The sequence below is a fragment of the Lissotriton vulgaris genome, chromosome 2_1 (genome assembly GCF_964263255.1).
Source record: "Lissotriton vulgaris chromosome 2_1, aLisVul1.2, whole genome shotgun sequence".
NCBI classification, from domain to species: Eukaryota; Metazoa; Chordata; class Amphibia; order Caudata; family Salamandridae; genus Lissotriton; species Lissotriton vulgaris.
In genome coordinates this window covers 1,791,452,452-1,791,476,668 of record NC_141687.1, presented here as the reverse complement: position 1 = coordinate 1,791,476,668, position 24,217 = coordinate 1,791,452,452, and the positions used below count along the sequence as shown (strand labels likewise).

General features: G+C 48.2%; 1 protein-coding gene across 4 annotated transcripts in view; it reads left to right on the top strand.

Moving 5' to 3' along the window:
- Positions 1 to 24,217, top strand: part of CPT1A (carnitine palmitoyltransferase 1A) — a 404,991-nt gene that overhangs the window by 222,579 nt on the left and 158,195 nt on the right. For all 4 annotated transcript variants that reach the window (XM_086957836.1, XM_086957839.1, XM_086957840.1 and 1 more), the window contains exons 10-12: positions 6,403 to 6,598; positions 7,305 to 7,493; positions 10,171 to 10,276. In XM_086957836.1, the coding sequence (XP_086813962.1) occupies positions 6,403 to 6,598; positions 7,305 to 7,493; positions 10,171 to 10,276 (491 nt within the window). The remainder of the gene's footprint in view (positions 1 to 6,402; positions 6,599 to 7,304; positions 7,494 to 10,170; positions 10,277 to 24,217) is intronic.

Below are 24,217 nucleotides of genomic sequence, written 5' to 3'. Positions count from 1 at the left end.
CTCACATACCCTCACCCTCACACCCCAAACCCCCTCAAACACCCCTCACCCTTACCCTCACAACCCCTCACTCACCCTCTCACCCTCACACTCTCACTCCCTCACACACTCACTCCCACTCACCCTCACAACCCCTCTCACCCTCACACCCCCTCTCACCCTCACACCCCCTCTCACCCTCACACACACCCTCACCCTCACACACCCTCAGACCCTCACACACCCTCGCACCCCTGACCCTCACCCACCCTCTCACCCTCACATACCCTCTCACCCTCACACACCCTCTCACCCTCACACACCCTCTCACCCTCACACACCCTCTCACCCTCACACACCCTCTCACCCTCACACACCCTCTCACACTCACACACCCTCTCACCCTCACACACCCTCACCCTCACACACCCTCTCACCCTCACACCCCCTCTCACCCTCATACGCCCCCTCACCCTCACACACCCCCTCACCCACCCTCACACCCTCACACACCTGACCCTCACCCACCCTCTCACCCTCACACATCCCCTCACCCTCACATCCCCTCACCCTCACACACCCTCTCACCCTCACACCCCCTCTCACCCTCATACGCCCCCTCACCCTCATACGCCCCCTCACCCTCACACACCCCCTCACCCTCACCCACCCTCTCACCCTCACATCCCCTCACCCTCACATCCCCTCACCCTCACATCCCCTCACCCTCACATCCCCTCACCCTCACATCCCCTCACCCTCACATCCCCTCACCCTCACATCCCCTCACCCCCACATCCCTCACCCTCACATCCCCTCACCCTCACATCCCCTCACCCTCACATCCCCTCACCCTCACATCCCCTCACCCTCACATACCCTCACCCTCACATACCCTCACCCTCACATACCCTCACCCTCACACCCCCAAACCCCCTCAAACACCCCTCACCCTTACCCTCACAACCCCTCACCCTTACCCTCACCCACCCTCACTCACCCTCTCACCCTCTCACCCTCACACTCTCACTCCCTCACACACTCTCACTCCCTCTCACCCTCACCCCCGCTCACCCTCACAACCCCTCTCACCCTCACAACCCCTCTCACCCTCACAACCCCTCTCACCCTCACAACCCCTCTCACCCTCACACACGCCCTCACCCTCACACACCCTCGGACCCTCACACACCCTCGCACCCCTGACCCTCACACACCCTCTCACCCTCACACACCCTCTCACCCTCACACACCCTCTCACCCTCACACACCCTCTCACCCACCCTCTCACCCTCACTCACCCACACACCCTCACTCACCCACACACCTTCATTCACCCTCACACCTTCACTCACCCCACTCTCACACCCCCTCAATCTCACACCCCCTCAACCTCACACCCCCTCAACCTCACACCCCCTCAACCTCACACCCCCTCAGCCTCACACCCCCTCAACCTCACACCCCCTCACCCCCACACACCCCCTCACCCTCACACACCCCCTCACCCTCACACACCCTCGGACCCTCACACACCATCGCACCCCTGACCCTCACCCACCCTCTCACCCTCACATACCCCCTCACCTTCACACACCCTTTCACCCTCACACACCCTCTCACCCTCACACACCCTCTCACCCTCACACTCCTCACCCTCACTCACCCTCACACCCTCACACACCCTCACCCCCTCAACCTCACACTCCCTCACACCCCCTCACCCTCACACCCCCTCACCCTCACACCCCCTCACCCTCCCATACCCTCACCCTCACATACCCTCACCCCCACATGCCCTCACCCTCACATACCCTCACCCTCACACCCCCACACCCCCTCACACACCCCTCACCCTTACCCACCCTCGCTCACCCTCTCACCCTCACACCCCCTCTCACCCTCACACCCCCTCTCACCCTCACACACCCCCTCACCCTCACACACCCCCTCACCCTCACATCCCCTCACCCTCATATACCCTCACCCTCACACCCCCACACCCCCTCACAACCCCTCACCCTTACCCTCACAACCCCTAACCCTCACCCACCCTCACCCACCCTCTCACCCTCACACACCCCCTCACCCTCACACACACCCTCACCCTCACACACCCTCGCACCCTCACACACCTGACCCTCACCCACCCTCTCACCCTCACACATCCCCTCACCCTCACACCCCCTCACCCTCACATCCCCTCACCCTCACATACCCTCACATCCCCTCACCCTCACATCCCCTCACCCTCACATCCCCTCACCCTCACATACCCTCACCCTCACATACCCTCACCCTCACATACCCTCACCCTCACCCTCACATATCCTCACCCTCACATACCCTCACCCTCACATACCCTCACCCTCACATACCCTCACCCTCACACCCCCAAACCCCCTCAAACACCCCTCACCCTTACCCTCACAACCCCTCACCCTTACCCTCACCCACCCTCACTCACCCTCTCACCCTCACACTCTGACTCCCTCACACACTCTCACTCCCTCTCACCCTCACCCCCTCTCACCCTCACAACCCCTCTCACCCTCACACCCCCTCTCACCCTCACACACACCCTCACCCTCACACACCCTCGGACCCTCACACACCCTCGCACCCCTGACCCTCACCCACCCTCTCACCCTCACACACCCTCTCACCCTCACACACCCTCTCACCCTCACACACCCTCTCACCCTCACCCACCCTCTCACCCACCCTCTCACCCACCCTCTCACCCTCACCCTCACTCACCCACACACCCTCACTCACCCACACACCTTCATTCACCCTCACACATTCACTCACCCCACTCTCACACCCCCTCAACCTCACACCCCCTCAACCTCACACCCCATCAACCTCACACCCCCTCACCCTCACATACCCCCACACCCCACCCACCCTCACATCCCACCCACCTTCACACACCCTCACAAATCCCCTCACCCTCACACCCCCTCACTCACTCTACTGCTCTCACTCACTCTACCGCCCTCACTCACTCTACCGCCCTCCCTCACTCTACCGCCCTCCCTCACTCTACCGCCCTCCCTCACTCTACCGCCCTCCCTCACTCTACCGCCCTCCCTCACTCTACCGCCCTCCCTCACTCTACCGCCCTCCCTCACTCTACCGCCCTCCCTCACTCTACCGCCCTCCCTCACTCTACCGCCCTCCCTCACTCTACCGCCCTCCCTCACTCTATTGCCCTCCCTCTCTTCCACCCACACATACAACCACACACAGCCACACATACAACCACACATACAGCCACACATACAACCACACATACAACCACACACACAGCCACACACACCGCACACATACCCAACCACACACACAGCCACACACACACATACACACACACAACCACACACACACATACACACACACAACCACACACACACATACAACCACACACACACACATACAACCACACACACAACCAACCACACATACAACCACACACACATACAACCACACACACACACAACCACACACACACACAACCACACACACATACAACCACACACACACACAACCACACACACACAACCACACACACACAACCACACACACACAACCACACACACAACCACACACAACCACACACAACCACACACACACAACCACACACACACAACTGCACACACACAACCGCACACACAACCGCACACACAACCACACACACACAACCACACACACACAACCACACACACACAACCACACACACACAACCACACACACACAACCACACACACACAACCACACACACACACACAACCACACACACAACCACACACATCTATCTATCGCCCTCACTCTATCTATCGCCCTCACTCTATCGCCCTCACTCTATCTATCGCCCTCACTCTATCTATCGCTCTCACTCTATCTATCGCCCTCACTCTATCTATCGCCCTCACTCTATCTATCGCCCTCACTCTATCTATCGCCCTCACTCTATCTATCGCCCTCACTCTATCTATCGCCCTCACTCTATCTATCGCCCTCACTCTATCTATCGCCCTCACTCTATTTATCCCCCTCACTCTTATCTATCTATCCCCCTCACTCTTATCTATCTATCCCCCTCACTCTTATCTATCTATCCCCCTCACTCTATCTATCGCCCTCACTCTATCTATCGCCCTCACTCTATCTATCGCCCTCACTCTATCTATCGCCCTCACTCTATCTATCGCCTTCACGCTATCTATCGCCCTCACTCTATCTATGTATCGCCCTCACGCTATCTATCGCCCTCACTCAATCTATCTATCGCAGAACCATAGCATCACTCAGGGGCACCACAACATCACTATGCGCTACCACAGCATCACTGAACGCCACAGTATCACTCAGCACCACCACAGCACCACTCAGCACCACCACAGCACCACTCAGCACCACCACAGCACCACCACAGCACCACCACAGCACCACTCAGCACCACCACCACAGCACCACCCAGCACCATCACCACAGCACCACTCAGCACCACCACAATATCACTCAGCACCACTCAGCACCACCACATGACAACTCAGCATCACTCAGCACCACCCCCACAGCACCACTCAGCACCACCACATTATCACTCAGCAGCACTACCACAGCATCACTCAGCAGCACTACCACAGCATCACTCAGCAGCACCACCACAGCACCACCACAGCATCACTCGGCGAAACCACAGCATCACTCGGCGCAACCACAGCATCACTCGGCGCAACCACAGCATCACTCGGCGCAACCACAGCATCACTCGGCGCAACCACAGCATCACTCGGCGCAACCACAGCATCCCTCGGCGCAACCACAGCATCCCTCGGCGCAACCACAGCATCCCTCGGCGCAACCACAGCATCACTCGGCGCAACCACAGCATCACTCGGCGCAACCACAGCATCCCTCGGCGCAACCACAGCATCACTCGGCGCAACCACAGCATCACTCGGCGCAACCACAGCATCACTCGGCGCAACCACAGCATCACTCGGCGCAACCACAGCATCACTCGGCGCAACCACAGCATCACTCGGCGCAACCGCAGCATCACTCTGCGCAACCGCAGCATCACTCGGCGCAACCACAGCATCACTCGGCGCAACCACAGCATCACTCGGCGCAACCACAGCATCACTCGGCGCAACCACAGTATCACTCGGCGCAATCACAGCATCACTCGGCGCACCACCACAGCATCACTCGGCGCACCACCACAGCATCACTCGGCGCACCACCACAGCATCACTCGGCGCACCACCACAGCATCACTCGGCGCACCACCACAGCATCACTCGGCGCACCACCACAGCATCACTCGGCGCACCACCACAGCATCACTCGGCGCAACCACAGCATCACTCGGCGCAACCACAGCATCACTTGGCGCAACCACAGCATCACTCGGCGCAACCACAGCATCACTCGGCGCAACCACAGCATCACTCGGCGCAACCACAGCATCACTCAGCACCACCACAGCATCACTCAGCACCACCACAGCATCACTGGTTCAAATATTTTCTCTCAATGTTTCAAGCTTTATTACAAATGTCACAAAAAAATGTTAATATTTCACTTCTGTTCTTGGATTTTCATCACAATAAAATACACAAAAGTTATTTTTAAAAGTTTAAGCTATTGCCATTATAAATTACAATCACTTTTATTTAAGTACAAATGCTATAGGTGTCACATTCGCGAAAGTTATAACTATTGGCATTGTAAATGACAAAGCTATCAATTTAGCTATTTTAAAAACCAACACATAAATAAAATAATTGTCCTTTACAAGACCAATAGCTCAAATGTTCCTAATGCGAGACCTATTGCATTGTTTCTTGCTTGCCATAGACTTTGAACTGACGCACATTACTAGTATTATGTTTTGCTGGTATTTCCTACATACTGATTGTAGACTGTGAAAAAGTCAATAAAAAGGTGTACAAAAATGTTGCTGTTGGATAGAAACATTGTGTATAAGAACCCTCTGAGAATCAGTCTCCTGATAGGCATGTTGTGATTCTTCACAAACTAGGCTGTTTGCTGCCTTGTCTGCAGCACTTTTTTATGGTCATTGGCGCTTCTTATTTTTTTGCACCTCTTGAAGTACAGGATTTTTGGTAAGGTTGAAATCTTCCTTTTACTAAAAATCTTTGCTGTAGAGGCACAGAAAAAAAGTTTTATGCCTGGATAAGATTATAAAAGGTAGAATTTTGTAGTGAATTTGTTGTAGAGAACTAGAGTGGCACGGTATTTGTGCTGTGACTGATGACATATATGTTATTCCATCGATTATGTACTTGAGATCTAAACCATGTAGTTCTCACTAGGTAGAAGCAACAAGGTATGTGGTTCTTCTGGGTTTGTTAAAACATCTTTTTGAAACCTGACTTTCGATTCTAGACACAATCCAGCACGTGAAAGACAGTAAGCACATTGTTGTGTACCACAAGGGACGTTACTTCAAAGTGTGGTTGTACCATGATGGTCGGCTGTTGAAGCCACGGGAGATTGAACAGCAAATGCAGAGAATTTTGGATGATAAATCTGAGCCTCAACCCGGAGAGGAGCATCTGGCAGCTCTGACCGCCGGAGATCGGTAAGTGCACACATTGGACTGTGCTGACCTATGATGTAGGGGATCCAACTACATCTGCCTGTTTGTTTTGCAGCTACATCCGCCTATCTTCTTTGTTTTGCTGCAATATGCTTTCATTCGCATTAGATATACGGTACACACACCAGTGTCAGACTTATTTTTGTGCTCTTTAAGGAGAGACGCATTGAACACTTTCAAGTTCAGAATTGTTCTTTTTATTACATCTCAGTCAGATGTATCTCAAAAGCCTGGGAAGGTGGCATGAGCTGAGTGGGATGCAGGATGGGGGTTGGATGTTCAGGCTGATGGTTGGCAGATAATTGTAGGGCAGAAAGTTCAAGAGGGATGGTTTCGGTGGAGAAAGTTCAAGAGGGATGGTTTCGGTGGAGATGTGTTTTGTGGCTGGAAGTCAGGCATAAGACATTAATGTTGTCATCAGACTTTAAGAGGCGAGGAGTTCTAGGGTTAGGCTTCAGCATACGTATGAGTGCTCTATGAAGGCACAAGCTGGAACAGATTGAAACATACAACACATAGGAGGCCTCACAAACTAGAACTATATTTGTATAAATACAGATATGTAAAATCACAGACTGTATATATCGTGTATAGATTGTATATTGGAAAGATTGTATTATGTGTTTGTTATCTTCATCTAATGGTCCGTTATGTAAATTTGCTGACACATCTTACTTCTCGTTTGCAGAATACCTTGGGCAAAAGCTCGTAAGTCCCATTTTGCAAATGGAAAGAACAAGCAGTCCGTGGAAGCTGTGGAAAGAGCTGCTTTCTTTGTCACTTTGGATGACACGGAACAGGGGTATAACAGGGAGGATCCTGGGACCTCGTTGGATAGCTACGCCAAATCTCTGCTGCACGGCAAATGTTATGATAGGTGCGTTATTCTTGTCCCATACCGTAGCCCCTTTATCAATATGTAATGAAATGACAAGGTGGTGTATATAAACATAACGGTAGAATCCTGCGAAGAGCTTAGGACACCATGTTTCCTTATTTTCACTGCACAATGGCAGAACGAATCAGAATATGCATTGAAACCTCTGGTCATAAGCTACTGCAAGTGTTCACTGCAGCTATATTACAAATTTTGATAACATTGGGCATGACATGCAGGTTTACTATGTGCAGAATTAAATTGCTGCATACATCTTAAAGATTGAAATAGCTTACATACATACAGCATCTTGTCTTTTTTATGGAAAAGTGAAACTTGTTTTTCTGTTAAACCTTGCATCATAGATTTCAACTGTAAGTGTGTCCATAACAGTACTCCGTTATGTCATCCACCAGTGTCTACAGTGCCTCAGGCATGTGTTCCATCTTATACTAATAGGTTGATGACGGGTCTTTGGTATGAATAATGATTATTGACGGGACCACGACGGTGTAGTTCACTTCTGTGTTTTGGGCAATGGACAGCGGGTGAGGCTGACTTCTTCAGGCTGAACTACCTTTGTGTTATGGTAAACCCTCGGTCTGCGTTTTGAACTGAGGGTCATTACTAGTTTCCATGGATGGATTAGCCTTGCTGCTTACCATGGGGCCATCAAGAGACAACTTGATTTGCTTGTTTGAGAATTGAAGCCCAACACTGTTGACCTTGGAATACAGAAACATGTTGTGCTGTACGGCATGACTTTGAATGGTGGTTTGTAATTACCAGCCTATAAGTGGTCGCTGAAACCCAATACTGTGGAGAGAAGGAGGCTTCGTGAAATGCACAATTTAAAATAATACGTCACACAGTTATTAAAAAGAGGGAACACTGTACCAATATCAAAGACTACTGCTGTGCTAACGTTAAAAATTACTATCCCAAGACCTAAAAGCCCTTTGTTGCTTCCATGAAACGAACCATCGATGGAGAATAAAACTAGACGGCATACAACTAAGAGCAACAGGTGTGGAATACCAGAAAAGCATTGAGGCTTCAAAGAGTAAAAGAAAATGTTACACTGAAATAGCAATCAACACAGACAATGGTATCAATTTCGTAAGACTTTTTGGCCCAGAAATACCTTAACACAATGACATGATTTCACAGGACCCAAAATGATGAAGGCTGAAAATGAAGCATCACAAAAATTGATGTGTAAAATGAAAAATCGTAAACTCACTCACGTCGTAAAGAAGAGGATGACGCTATCCCCAGAAAGTTTTCAAGCCTAAATTTCATTCCAGTTAGGGAAACTCTATGTTCAAAACCGAAAAAGACGGCATCTCAAACTTGTGTGCTTAGATGAAAACATTGCATTTTTGTTACTCTTCCCATTTGTCCGCCTCCTTTTTTTTTTTTCTCGACCCTTGGGTCGCATAAGTTCAGTTTACCAAAAGTCGAGGAATTATTGGACCCAGTCCTCCGCGAAGAGAGCCACCATCAAGATTCGGTTCTCAAGAATCTTATCTGCACTGCAGGTATTTAAAACTGCAATTGAAGTTCAAAGTCTTTTGCCCAGAGGACCATTATTTCTCAACCTTGGGGTTGGTGCTGGGACTGCAGGGAAGCAAAGTGCAAACTACTTCACTCAAAAGGAAACACACCTTAGTCTTTATAATTCTCCTTCCAGGTTTTCACAGCCAGGCAAATGTGTAGGTCACGCTGATCACAACCGGTCAAAGTAATTTGTTCATTTCAAGTAGTAGTCAACAGGGAAGGTTGGTTTCTGAGAAAGAGCAGGGATACTTTTTAGAAAGATGAACAGATTTGCACTCCCTATTGCAATAGACTGCTGCAGTGTAGGGAGTAAAAAGGACATGTAGTTATGTCACACAGAGGAAGAAAACAAACCTACAGTGTTATATGGAGCACACTAGAATACAAAGTCACCAGACATCCTACCTATGGTAACCTGTTGCCACGCACAGGTGCACACATTTTCAAAACTTAACTCTAAATACACAGTTCAAGACCAGATACATAGGGAGTCGGTACTCACATTACATTCAACTTAATGTCACATTGTTCTTGTTTAAATCCTGACTTGCACACAAACAGCAAGTGCATCTTTTTGCAAAGCATGTGACTATTACGATCCATGTATTAAAAGTCAGTTATTTAAAAACATCTGCAGATTGGGGATATTATAATGCACCTGTTACAAACCCTACCTCCACAAGAATTGGAACTCTACAAAAATGTCTCTACACATGATCACAAACATAAAAGATATCCACAAAAAACGCTTTACAGATGAATACGTGGCCCTTAACTGACAACCCACTCGATGGAACAAATAGGCAAAGCATGTGGGTCTTTAATGATTTCAATCTACCTAGGTAATTGTTTACTTATTCTCATTGTAATCGGGGTGGGCCAAGTCTGATTTGCATATGGTGTTTCCTATCTGATTAGTTGCATAGTGGTGAAAATACGATGGACTGTAATGCACCTCCATGCTATTGACAATGTGGTTGAAACCTATGCAAGCTCTCCACTGGTCGCCTTTTGTTGCTTTGAATGGCTACAGTTTATGGGAAGTGTATAAGTAGGAGATTTTTCTACAGTTTTATAAGAACCTAAACAATTGGTGTATCCTTTCTTTTTCTGTTAGGTGGTTTGATAAATCAATTAGCTTCGTAGCATTCAAAAACGGTAAAATGGGCATGAACATGGAACACGCCTGGGCAGACGCCCCTATCGTTGGACATCTGTGGGAGGTTAGTCTTAACTCAAAACTGCATATTGGTTTATATTGTTGGCAAATAATGTATAACTAAGTTACACTTTCATGTGAGATGTATCTACATTTGTATCACTGTGTAATTGTATCCTCTCCATCAAGAGATCGCTGAATGATTATATAAATCTTCCTGTCTCATTAGTTCTCTCTAGATATTTATTAAAGTTACATTGTCCGAAAGAGCGACCAAACCTTCGTCCATTTTCAACTGCAACAGATAACTCTCTGAGAGTCTTAAAGGGACTGAATTGAGTTTCTTAGCCTTCAACAATGATACTAGCTGCACAAAAAGGAGGCCTGACGTTTGATCTATGTGATCTAAATTGGCAATAAACGCAACACTTATGCTATACAATTTAAAATAAGTACTTAGAAGGAGGAGTAGGCCACCCTTGCAGTGCTGTTAAATGCAAAGAATAATTAATAACGGCTAAATGGTAACAAATCGATCACAAGTTTCAAGTATTTTGTTAGGACACATTTGTAGCTAATTCTCATTTTCTTGAGCCAGTATTTGTATGTATCTGTTATAGTTTGTATCTGTTTTTTCCTCTTTCTGCAAATTGTAGCGCCTTAAATTTGCCTTCTTAGTGATTGCTGCAATCAAATTAGTAACTGTTCAATTCAATGCCCTTAATAATAGGGTTTAAAGATTACATAATTTCGTCTTTTAGAGAAGAATCCTTTTAATTATTTCTAATTGCAACTGTCTGGAACTTTTTAATTGGATTCCATGCTTAGTTTATATTATACAAACATGATATTTCTTCCTGAAAATCTTTGATAGCCCACCATGTCCGTCTTCCGTCTGATCTCATTACCCTGCTCCAAAATAGTGCTGCCACATGCTGCTGTTTAGGGTCACTGAAAGAAAGCAAATCTGTTTTCCTCTCCGCACACATGTTGTTGATTTTGTCTGTGGCTACTCACACAGTCCATGAAGTCGAGGAGAAAGGTTCCCCCGGTTGCGTAGGTGGTGCTGGTTTTAGGTCTCGCCTAGGCAGCTCTTGCGCTGTATCTTTGAGACATGCTGTAGTCAGGAAATGGGCATGAAGGTCCGTCCCATCTTTTTAATTGGCTCCTATCATTGTCCTTTGTAAATAGTGACTTTTCATTGATCAATAGGCGTAGTAGTCCCTCGTTAGTACCGCCTTTTCGCTTCTTGTAACCTGTCATGAAGGCACCCTGTTACATGTGTTTTTACTCTTGATGTTTTAATTACAGCCTCCAGCACGATTTTACCTTAAATGGTTTTCTCTTGCCTGCATCTGCAGGCAGCATGGGATGGATGTCTGGTCACACAGCTGCTCCCTTTCCCTATCAATTTCCAGCGCCGATAGGCCTGTAAATCTTGCATTGAGCCTGCTTTCATGTTTCATTTTATTAGTTTCCTGTTACTGGTTTATTTGCAAAGCAAATAATGCTCTCTGGACATTTTAGCCTTCCACGTTCAAAACACACACACAGCAACCCAACAACAGAAAAACGTGCTTACCAAGCTACTCAACAAAAAAAAAGTGCGCTTACCAAACTCCTTTACATGCTAAACAGACACTTAATTTACTGCTCCTCTTTATGCTTTATTGTTCCTCAGAACTGCATGAGAGCAAATTGTCATCAAATAAAACATTTAAAAATAGGATTCTTTGAGGGAAAAGGAATTACTTCAAAAATTGGCGGTCCCTTGGACTGGCATTGCTCTGCTGAGAAAATTATTCATGCAATTTGCTTTCCTACTCAGAAGCTGCTTTGGGTCCCTTTCTATGTTGTAATCTTGTTTTGCAGCTGGGTGGGGAGCCTAAATTCGGCAGCGGGTTTTCCTCAGTCTGGTGCACGTCATACAGAGATAGGCTGCTGTCTCCGTAGAGCCCCACCCCGCTCCCCTAGTCACTACTTGCTGATTGCCAGTCAGGCAAGTTCTGTCCCAGCCATCTGGTATGTGTGAACGTTCAGAACAGCCCCCCTCCTCACCTGACTATAAAAGCGCTTCCTTTCACTTTGAAAGAAGGGTCTTTGGGGCACGAATGCAAATGATGCCATGTTGTGTGTGCATCATTTTAGGTCGAGCCTAGTAAGCGCACATGCGCTGTCTGCAAGACCTTGTGTAATCAATAGAACAACTTTTTTCCCACCTCTACTTACCATACTTTGACTTCAATGTCGCTCTACTTTGCTGCCTTGTAACTGGTTCCCACAGCCATAAGGTCACTTTCGTCGAAACCTGAAGAGCACCGGCAAAGAACAGTTTCCTTACACTTTCAGGGCTTAGGAGGAGTGACTCCTCCTTTGGACGATAGTGTGCATGGGCATCAACTCCATCTCCAGATTGTTTTTTTCCGCCATCAGGTTCGGATGTGATTTGCTGCGCTCCGGGTCGACATTAGTTTCGAACCCCCTTCGACACGCAATTCCTCTCCACTCGATGGTATTAACTTGATCGCGTTTCCCTTTCGACGTGAATCTTTAAAAACAAACTCCTCGACCTTTAACGCGGGCCATTGGGCCTATCCGCGTTGACCACGCCTGCAGTCAATGGAAAGGACTCCATTTAAAAAAGTGCTCCAGGTGTGGTGCTAACTTCCCACACACGAATTGCACGAGGTTTGTAATCTCTGCCTCTCCCCGGAGTATGAAGACAGAAACTGCGAGGCCTGTGCATCGTTCAGGTCAAAGAAAACCATCTGTGATCGTCTTGTTCGAAGTTACGAAATGTCTCGCAGAAGCACCTCAATTCCAGACATATTCGGAGCAGATCACAATGTCCAGCCAGAGCGACAAGGTGATGAAGAAGACCTCTCCGAGGCCGATGGCTCCAACGTTGAAGAGGAGACAATCACCCTGGCTCAGTACATGGGTACCAAAACCCCTCTCCCAAAACCCAAATCGAAGGCTCAAGTAGTGCCCTCGGGCTCAGGTCGACACCAGTAACATGATTCAGACGCCCCACCCTCGGGCCCGGCTATAAAACCTAAAGACAAGCCTTCTAGCTCAGGCTCGAGCCAGCCCCATTCCGGTGTCGAAAAGTCACCTTCGGCACCGAAGCACAAGACCAAAGATGTGTGGTAAGCTTTATCAGCCAGGTACGACAGGGTGCACTTTGATGAACTCGAAAAGCTTATGCAACACCTTCCTGACCAGTACAAACAAAAAGACAACGACCTTATACTAGAGGGGGAATTGATCACAAACACCTCAATTAACTGCATCTCATGCCATTAACACTAGTGTTTCGTTGCGCAGGCAAGCTTAGCTCCTGGTCTCCGGATTCAAACAAGAGGTCCAATCAGCTATTTTTAATCAGCCCTTTGATCAAGTGCATCTTTAGAAATAGTGAAAAACGATATGGACACTGATATGTCCATGGGCTCCTTGCAAATCCCTTTCCCTAGAGGTTTTTTTCACTGCTCCTACAGGGCTGGATCCAAAACCATTGGCTCTAAACATCCCTGTTCTTCCTATAAGAGCCCGACTCAAACGTCTTCAAAAGGATACTTTCGCAGAGGCTACAGAGGCAACAATGGTAAGGGAAGAGGTCACAGCAACAATAACTGCAGCTCCTCTCCCACCAAACAGGGACTTCCCTGCACTTCCCCCCCCCCCCCCCCCCCCCCGATCATCCCCTCCTGTCGAGGACATCTCTTGCACTTCCTACCTGTCTGGAATTCAATCACAACAGACAAATGGGTAAGACAAATTATCCAGTATGGTTTTTGCCTGGAACTCACCTCTACTCCCCCAGATATTCCTCCCAGACAGCGTCCAAAATCCTCAGAACATCTGATACTTCTCAAACAAGAGGTTCTCTCTCTATTACAAAAACATGCAATAGAACCAGTCCCATTGCCTCATCAAGGCACAGGAGTTGACTCCCACTATTTCCGAATTCCAAAAAAGGACGGCTCTCTCAGGATCATATTGGACCTCAGACCCCTAAACCTCTACATTCAGTCGTATCACTTCCACATGGTCACTCTCCAACAGGTGCTCCCACTGCTTCAACAGGGCGGCTTTATCTCCTCTCTGGACTTAAAGGACGATTACTCTCATATTCCCGTTCACCCCGCTCACAGGCAATATCTCAGGTTCGTTATAGACGGCCAACACTACTAATTCAAAGTCCTCCCTTTTGGGGTGACTACAGCCCCCAGTGTCTTCACTAGGTGTCTAGCAGTAGTTGCGGCCCACATACGAAGGCAACACATTCATGTCTTCCTTTATCTGGATGAGTGGCTCATAAAAGCCAGGTCGCACAGCAGCTGCTGGCACACACAAAACATTCCAACTGCTTCACGATTTGGGATTCATGGTAAATCCCACCTCCAACCATCCAGCATACAACAATATCTAGGGGCTACCATATACACTTCAAAAGCTATAGCATACCCCTGCCCAGTCAGAATAACCGCCATATAAGCTCTATTGAAAAAATTTCAGCCTCTACACTCACTGCCAGCTCGAGTGTTCATGCAGCTAATCGGGATGATGGCCTCTTGCATTCTCATCGTCCCTTATGCAAGACTCCAAATGTGTCCCTTACAGGAGTATCTGATAGAGCTATCTAGCTGCACATTCCTGAACTGAGAATATCCCCAGGCGTCAGACTGGATCCAGAAAACTCTCCACAGCAGCACCTCTGTGTGCTGGGGGCAGCACCGCACGGCTCCGCCCTGACGTCGTCCACAAGCGTGACGTCAGCGGAGCCATATATGCCCCTCCCGGCGTGCTGAAGTCCGTTGTCTTCTTTTCCGCTTCCCAACGCGGATTCTGGAAAACCAGCGGTTCCTTGGCCTATTTTTCAGGTCTTCTCAACGCCTTTGGCATCCCGGAACAGTGTACAATGCCTTCGGGCTTTAAGGCGTGTGAGACCTGTGTACGTCAGATGTCTATAACGGACCCGCACACCATCTGTATGGGGTGCCTAGGAGTGCACCATGACTCCAAAGAGTGCGACGCCTGGCAGCAAATGAAACCGAAGTCCTTAAGAGAGTGTTGTATGAAATTGCTGGCTGCATGGCTGTCCGGTTCTGCACCTTCGCGTCGACGCTCTCCCTTTCGGGATTGAGCCCATTCCCGAGGTCGTTCCCGTGGACGTTGTTCGGAGGCTGGTAAGCACAAGCGTAAGTCGCGGAGGTCTTCCTCCCATACCCGTGACAAAGGCGCCCGTTCCTCTCGCTCTTTGCCAGCCACGTGCGTCGGCAGTCGTCTCCTCTATACCCTCCCTTCCCAGGAGTTGTAGTGACGCTGGCCCAAATGGAGGCTTATTCAAAAGCGCTCCATTCTTACTTTGGATCACCCCTTCTCGCTGGTGCGCCTTCAGTTCCCATAAAGGTGGAAGGCACTCATGTCGGGTCCCCGCCGGCGGATTTGTCCTCGGTGTCGGCTGTATGCATTGACTCTGGTTCCGGAGCCGATACGACGCCGATGGGACACAGCCCAGAGAGTCCTCCTAGTTGCCTGTCCAGCCCACCCCTTTAGTCACCGCATAGCCCTGGTCGTCCGAGGAGGCACCGGGCTCGACGCCCTGTCGATGTTTTTCCTCTCCACATGTTGCAGTGGGGTCGACGTCGGACGGCTCCCAGGCAGAGTCCCCTTTCGAGGCCGTCGACGTCCAGATGACTCTGACTCGACGTCAGTCGATGCCAGTGCCGACGTCCACGCCTCCTATTTTGCATGAGGTTGGTGTACCACCCGCTCCTCGAACGTCGGAGCGACTCCCACATGGCATCGGTCAACGCTGGTGCCTGCGCCTACGCCTCTTCTTATGCAAGAGGTTGACGCTCCTCTGGACTCCCCAGATCTGAGGTTGTTTCGGTCCATGGTGCAGGTACCTTGTGTTGCGTGGCCTTCGGATTAGCCTCCTGCTCCTACAGTTTTGCTGTCTAGTGGACGGGTTAGTCTCCAACCGTCTCCTACCGATGGTTTATTGTCACCTTCCCGGATGGCAACTGAGGCTAGTGCTGCCTACTGACGGGCTATTCACAAGGCGGCAGCTGTTCTTCGTTTTCAGCCCCCTGTGGTTTACCTGGCTTCTGATCCTTTGTTGGATCTTCTCCACAAGAAGCCGGTTGAGGTGGAGCCTTTGCTGCTCCTTGGGGCATCTTTGTTCGACATCATGCTTGGCACATGGACTTGGTCTTCCTCTGGTAACCCACTGGATCGGGCCAAAGCTCGTCGACACCATCCTGCCCCAGATGATCCGCTCTGCCTATCCCTTCACCCTAGACCTCAGGGCCTAGTTGTTCAGGCGGCTTTTGACTTAGTCTTCCTCCGCCTTGCCACTGTTACCGCCCACTAGGGAGTCTAGGTGGTTGGACACGTGTGGTCGCCAGCTTTTCGCCTCTGCCAGTGCTGGCATCTGCGCATTAAATACGGCATGCGTGTTCGCACGCGCATCTTCTACCCTTTGGGACTTGGTTTAGAACCTTCTTCCTTCGATTCAAGAAGGCCCGCGGGTAGAATTGCTTCGCCTTCTTCATGATGGCAGGGGAATGGCGCAATTTTCCCTCCGTTCTTCCCTTGAAGCCACTGACTCGGTGGTACGAGCTCTTGCTCGGTCTGTGGCTTTGCTCCGCCATGCATGGCTGCTTGACTGTTGTTTCCCAGACGATGTTCGGGATGCTCTTAGGGATCTGCCATTCAATAGTGAGGACCTTTTTGACCATCACGCGGATTCGCCGGTCTCCCGCCTCTTGCCAGGGCTAACGTAAATCTTGCGGCACGACTTCCTGCCCTATGTTTTTCTTTGACGTAGGCAATGTTGCCTTGTTGGTTTGATTTATTTCATTAAAAAAAAGAAACACAGACCCAGGCTCTCGCATAGTGCCTGGATAGTGTAAGCGGTTGTTTTGCCTTTCGGTATTCATTCAGTACAACTGGATGGCTGGTTCTATCATCCTTCCACTCCTCTGAATGTGTGTTTTACTCAAGAGGACCCCCGCTCGCAGGTACGCTCCTATGGAGTCTTCCTCATGGACACCTTTCTGGGGGTCAGGCTGTCCTATTTTACTGCTGCGATCCTCCCTTTAGCAGCGCTCTATTGCACTTCGGTTGCATTTGGCTCCAGTTGTCTGTAGTGCTTCTGGGCCTATGCTTGGGTTCCTTGCCATGCTGCCTCTCCCTCGCCTGCCTTGATGAGATCATTATGTTTTTTAAGAGTTGCAGTGATCCTCTGGTCTATTGTGGCTGCTCTTCTTTTGACAGCCACGGTCTTTCGGGTCCCTTGTTCCCTTCACTTCAGGCACAGTTCTTTCACGGCTGTCGCCCTGTCCTCGCATTGCGCCAGGGACAAAAGCCGTGGTGCAGCACGCTTATTACTATTGGTGCAAACTTGGATACACAACCCTTACTGGGCTTGTCTTTCAAGGTAGCGGATTTACCATGTCCGTCTCTGCTGTACATTTTCTTATGGCCTCGTTTCCAGTCCACTTTCCCAAAAGCAGTTTTTCCACATTCTTTGCTGCTTCCGCAGAGGTGTTTTCCACCCTTCTGCTTTGGGTTCTTTCTATAACACTCTCAAGGGGAGTGTACTCTTCAGGATACTCACTTCTTGGGTCCCGGGACCTTTAGGTTGGTCCAGACTGTTTCTACTATTGTGCCTAGCTCCATCTCCTCCTCTGTCTTGCGGGGGACCGTCGTTCCTCCCGGGCGAGGGGCGGATGTCGCTTATGGGCACGGACATTGCCCTGTCCAGTTCTGCTTCCACATGTCAGTTGGTACTTTTCGCATGCCCTAGTCTATTGTTGTTACGCTTCAATTTGAGCTTTTTTCTTCTTATTCGATGTCTGCTGTGCTCTTACACAGTAGTATCTTGCTGGCAAAGTTCCTTCATGTGGTGTCCGTGGTCTTTGACCTGGTCTGCTTGTGCTATAAGGTCTTATATGGGTGTCCGGCTTGCCTTGTCCTCTTTTTGTTAGTTGCCTTCTTGCTGTTGCGTCTCTCGCATCTGAGCTGTTCACGCTACCCTTTAAGAGGGTCTGTCTATACTTCATGTGGTTCTAATGTCTACGCGGTCTGCTTATGTACCTTCCAGTCGTGCGCTTGGCTATCATTCTTACTGTAAGTCCTGTTTTGAGCGCATCTGCTGGTTGCCGTCAGCCCTTTCACATATCTGTGACAGACCGACTATGTACTGGCGGGCCTTCTGTTTCTCGTAACACCGGCATTTTCTGGCTGTGGGTTGGCATCCTGCCACTGCTGTCACATGTATTTTTGCTGGTGCGGGTTTCAACAGTGCTTCTTGCCGCTGGTATGCATACTGCACCGGCATGGCTAACTCTGTCATACAAGTTGCCTTCTCTCTGGATCTTCCTAACGGTTAGCACGCCGGATCCTGCAGATCTATCAGACCCTAGGTTCAGTTCCACATCTTGCGAAGTCCTGCACTTTCCTTTTCATACCTACATATCTAGTATGTATTTTCTTTCTCTCACCCGGTAAACATATGGAGGTTTTCATGCTGTTCTTGGACGGCTTGTGGTGCCTTTGCCTCCCCATGTTTTCCGCTCTTTTATGATCTTCATGGTTTGGTGTGGCTGCTCTGGCTTGCGGTCCCCCTGTGTTTCGTCACCTTGTTGAAGGCTACGTTCCCTCTGGAATTTCATGGGGTTCAGTGGCAGACTTGCCTCCTCTATGGGTATGGCTTTGGTATCTATTCTAAGTTAAGGAATCTGCAGCTAGGTGTCTCTATTAGATGGACGAGTTACTTACCTTTGGCAACGATGTATCTGGTAGAGACACAGTCTAGCAGCAGATTCATTCACACCCGCCCGTCCTCCCTGTTCTGCGAGGACATTTTCAGGTGGGGTTTTCTATACTCTCCTCCCTCTGGGTGGCTTGCCTTTCTACTGGGTGACTTTTTCACTTCACTCCGACACCGTGCTCATTCGGTTTTCATTGCTCTACTCTGCCGTTTACGTGATTTTGGCTGTATGCTCATATGCCATGTGTCCTTTTCAACCCTGTAAAGTAGATGGGGCGTAACTACACCCCAAATCCAGACGCACAGCAGTAATCGTTGAAAATTGCACATATTCGTTTGCCTTTTCTCAATGTTTTGCGCTAATAAATCCATTTTACTCCATATTTTGATTTGTGTTCATTCTTTAATTCCAAGTTAACATCCACACATGATGAGCCAATGTTTTAAGACACTTCTCATACCACAGATATGCCACAACAGGCCTTTTTCCGGGCACGCGCCAAACATAACATCCTTAATTTACAATGATGATGTCACCCAATGCATTTCAAACTTTTCAAAGTCCTTCCTCAGGGGTCCACTGTAAGATTAAAAGAAACATTGCTATAAACATTTTGCTTAAGTAACCACACTTCAATGCAATTCGTAACCCAATGACATAACTATACTGCTTTTTGAATCTCCCCGTAATTGTAAACGTTTTAGACGCTACGCTCGTAAAACGTAGCAAAACTGCTATTGTACTTAGAAAAAAGAATCCCCAGGACTCACACTCTTACTGCGATGTTAAACCCTCCAGAACCTCACAAACGGGGCCCAATATATCAACCCAGTGTTCCTCGTGTTTTCTCCCTTCATTATTCACCCAAGGTTTGCTATCTCTCGTTTCCATACCTGTAACGTAAAGTCCCATTAGTGCACACGATGGCTGCGTTTGACTGCACGCCGTCTTCCTCCACAGGTTTAACTACTCGGATAATGCCCCGCCTTTTATCACTCGTGTGTCACAACCTATCAATGACCTCCAAGTTAAACATCCTACACCTCCCATAATACCTCTGTACACAAACCCAGTAAAAGCATCCAATCCCCAGCGTGTTCTTCAATCCTTTCTGCACCATGTGTGTGTATCCCACATGATTCTTTACTATCCCCCGCCCACCCTATTGATCTTATTGCATGCACCGAAAACGTTCCGTTGTTCATACATTTTATACATTTCACGTTAAGTAATCATGCCACATCCAAAGCAACTGTCCATGGTGGTCACATTTTTGCATAGTGAGCACAAAAACAAACTGTTCCCAAGCAAGCTTCTTCTGCATTAAAGATATGCTTTATCACATGTGTTTTCGAAACTGAATCTGTAAATCAATCATTTGGCATGTTCCTTCTTTAAGTGGGTGCTACGTGCGGATGGGCAGTAGATTTCAAAAGAATGACGAGAGTTGCCGTGCACACCTATTTTTTGCTGTTCAACCGTGTATTCCAAATTTCTCTGTTTAAGCCACTTAGCGTGCTCCCTGGAGGACGTGGTCCGCCCTTTGCCACGTTAGAGTTAAACAATCCGATAAAGTAGATGGGGCGTAACTACACCCCAAATCCAGACGCACAGCAGTAATCGTTGAAAATTGCACATATTCGTTTGCCTTTTCTCAATGTTTTGCGCTAATAAATCCATTTTACTCCATATTTTGATTTGTGTTCATTCTTTAATTCCAAGTTAATATCCACACATGATGAGCCAATGTTTTAAGACACTTCTCATACCACGGATATGCCACAACAGGCCTTTTTCCGGGCACGCGTCAAACATAACATCCTTAATTTACAATGATGATGTCACCCAATGCATTTCAAACTTTTCAAAGTCCTTCCTCAGGGGTCCACTGTAAGATTAAAAGAAACATTGCTATAAACATTTTGCTTAAGTAACCACACTTCAATGCAATTCGTAACCCAATGACATAACTATACTGCTTTTTGAATCTCCCCGTAATTGTAAACGTTTTAGACGCTACCCTCGTAAAACGTAGCAAAACTGCTATCGTACTTAGAAAAAAGAATCCCCAGGACTCACACTCTTACTGCGATGTTAAACCCTCCAGAACCTCACAAACGGGGCCCAATATATCAACCCCGTGTTCCTCGTGTTTTCTCCCTTCATTATTCACCCAAGGTTTGCTATCTCTCGTTCCCATACCTGTAACGTAAAGTCCCATTAGTGCACACGATGGCTGCATTTGACTGCACGCCGTCTTCCTCCACAGGTTTAACTACTCGGATAATGCTGACACACGAGTGATAAAAGGCGGGGCATTATCCGCCCCATCTACTTTATCGGATTGTTTAACTCTAACGTGGCAAAGGGCGGACCACGTCATCAAGGGAGCACGCTAAGTGGCTTAAACAGAGAAATTTGGAATACACGGTTGAACAGCAAAAAATAGGTGTGCACGGCAACTCTCGTCATTCTTTTCAACCCTGTACCTGGATTGTACGGTGTGGGATCTATTCAGGTAATTTCTCACCCTCCGCTCTCCCCTTCTCTGTCACATTATATTGGTTTTTTCTTGGGGTTGCGACGTCTCTTCTGGTGACGTCTTCTGGTGAAATTGTCCTTGATCCTATGTTCTGGACTTGTGGTCCTTTACGGTTATACATTATAGTTGCAAGCTTCAGTTGTCTGCCTTGCTGTTTTTTCCCATCTTCCTCTACCTCCACTGGAGGTTTGGCCTTCGCATTTGTGGGGGTGCTTCTCACAGTGGTGCTCTGCTCTTCCTTCTACTGGTTTGCAGGATACAGTGCCTGGCACTGTCCTTTGTGATTCTATTTTTCTTCAATTGTTGTGGTGTAGAGAAGTTTATCCGACGTACACTGACGTCAGCGTGCCGGGTGGGGCATATATGGCTCCGCTGATGCCACGTCTGTGGATGTCTGGGCGGAGCCATGCGGACTGGCCCCTGGCACGCAGAGGTGCTGCTTCGGAAAGTTTTCCGGATCCAGTCTGATGCCTGGGGATCTCTACCAGATACATCGTTAACGAAGGTAAAACTCGTCCTTTTGGCACATCAGTGGAACCAGGTTCAAGGTCAGCTAACAGATCTGGTGTTGGGAGACAACCGCACCCATCACTCTCTGCAGTGGTGGAACACACAAAACCTTTCCAAAGGGCAGCCCTTCCTCGACCCAGTTCCATAGATACCTCAACAAAAACAATTCCACATAAATTTCCTGGAATTGTTGTCGATCTTTCTAGCGTTAAAATCTTTTCAATTCCACCTCGTAGGCTAAGCTGTTCTGGTCTGTACTGACAACTTGACAGCCTAGTATTACATATAAAAACAGGGGGAAAGACACACATTCTCCATCTTTAACACCTAGCTCAAAGCATATGGAAATGGGCCATTCCTCAGAACATATATCTCCTTGCAGAACACCTACAAGGAGTACACAATCAGATTGCAGATCTGCTCAGTCGTCGGATGCAGATCCACAAATGGGAACTTCATCCTCAAGTTCTGCTTCTATTCTTACAAATGTGGGGTCACCCAGAAATAGACCTGTTCGGCACACACCAAAATGCAAACTGCTCAAGCTTCGCATCCAGGTATCCACACCCATTGTCCAAAGGCAATGTGCTATGGATGAACTGGTCAGGCAAATTTGCTTCCGCTTTTCCGCCTTTACCACTCATTCCGCTAGTGGGTCAGAAGCTCAAACAGCGTTCCCTCACAGTGATCTTGATTGCTCCCGTCAGCCATGGTTCACAACCCTCTTGGAACTATCAGTAGTTCCTAATCAAAAGTTACGCCTCTCACCCAAGCTTCTCACTCGGCACCATGGAGAGATAAGACATCCAGATCCCAGTCAACAAAATTTTGTGATCTGGCACCTGAAATCTTAGAGTTTTGCTACCTCAAATGTCCCCTCAGACTGCATGAACATCAGTAAAGAGGCTAAATGCCCTACCACTAGAGCCTGGTGTGCCGCAAAGTGGAAAAGATGTGTAATTACTGTACAAACCACCAAATCAACCCACTAGATGCTTCCATTCAAAACTTCATCTGTTACCTTTTACAGCTACAACAACGTAAGCTAGCGTATACATCTATTAGACTACATCTCGCTGCCATAGCAGCTTATCTTCAAAACGGACAACACTTGTCTTTGTTTAGAGTACCAGCTATCAAAGCTTTTATGGAAGGTCTTAAAAGAATAATTCCACCTAGAGTTCCACCGCTCCAGTATGGAACTTAAATGGTCCTTACCAGACTTATGGGTCCCTATTTGAACCTATGCATAAATGCGAATTACAATTTCTCACCTGCAAAGTAGCTTTCCTGATTGCCATCACCTCTCTCAGAAGAGTCCGTGAACTCCCGGCATTAACCATACAAGAACCATTTCTATAAATTCACCGTAACAAAGTGGTTCTTAGGACTAACCCAACATTTCTACCTAAAGGCGTGTCTGCTTTCCACCTTAAACAGTCTGTAGAACTCCCATTGTTTTTCCATCTACCAGAGTCAGTAGCAGAACAAGCTCTTCAGACGCTAGATGTGAAAAGAGCGATACTTTACTACATTGAAAGAACAAAATCCTTTAGAAAGACTAAACAACTTTTTGTGTCTTTCTTCCCACCTCATTAGGGCAATCCTATCTCAAAATCAGGAATTGCAAGGTGGATTGTTAAATGCGTCCAAATATGCTATGCCAAACGCACATTAACCATTCCCCCTAGAGCTCACTCCGCACGTAAACTAGGGGCATCTATGGCATTCTTAGGGAACATTCCCTTAGATGACATCTGTAAAGCAGCAACTTGATCTACACCACACACGTTCACAAAACACTGTTGTGTAGAGGTGCAAGCAAAACAACAAGCTAGTGTGTGTGACAGGCTGTATTAAGAACACTTTTTCAAATCACTGCAAAAGATACAGGTAGCCACCGCTAAGGGGATAACTGCTGTATAGTCTATGCATAAGTATACGATCTACAGCTCATATGGCTCGAACGGATAATGCTACTTACCAGTATGCATCTGTTCTTGGTATGTAGAGCTGTAGATCCATATGCGCCAACCCGCCTCCCTGGATACCTTTATCTGTCCCAGCGCTAGCTTACTTGGATATATTACAGATTGACAACTTTTCTAATTCTTACTAACTCCATCATAACCCTCCGTGGCAAAAAAACAATCTGGAGATGCCATGC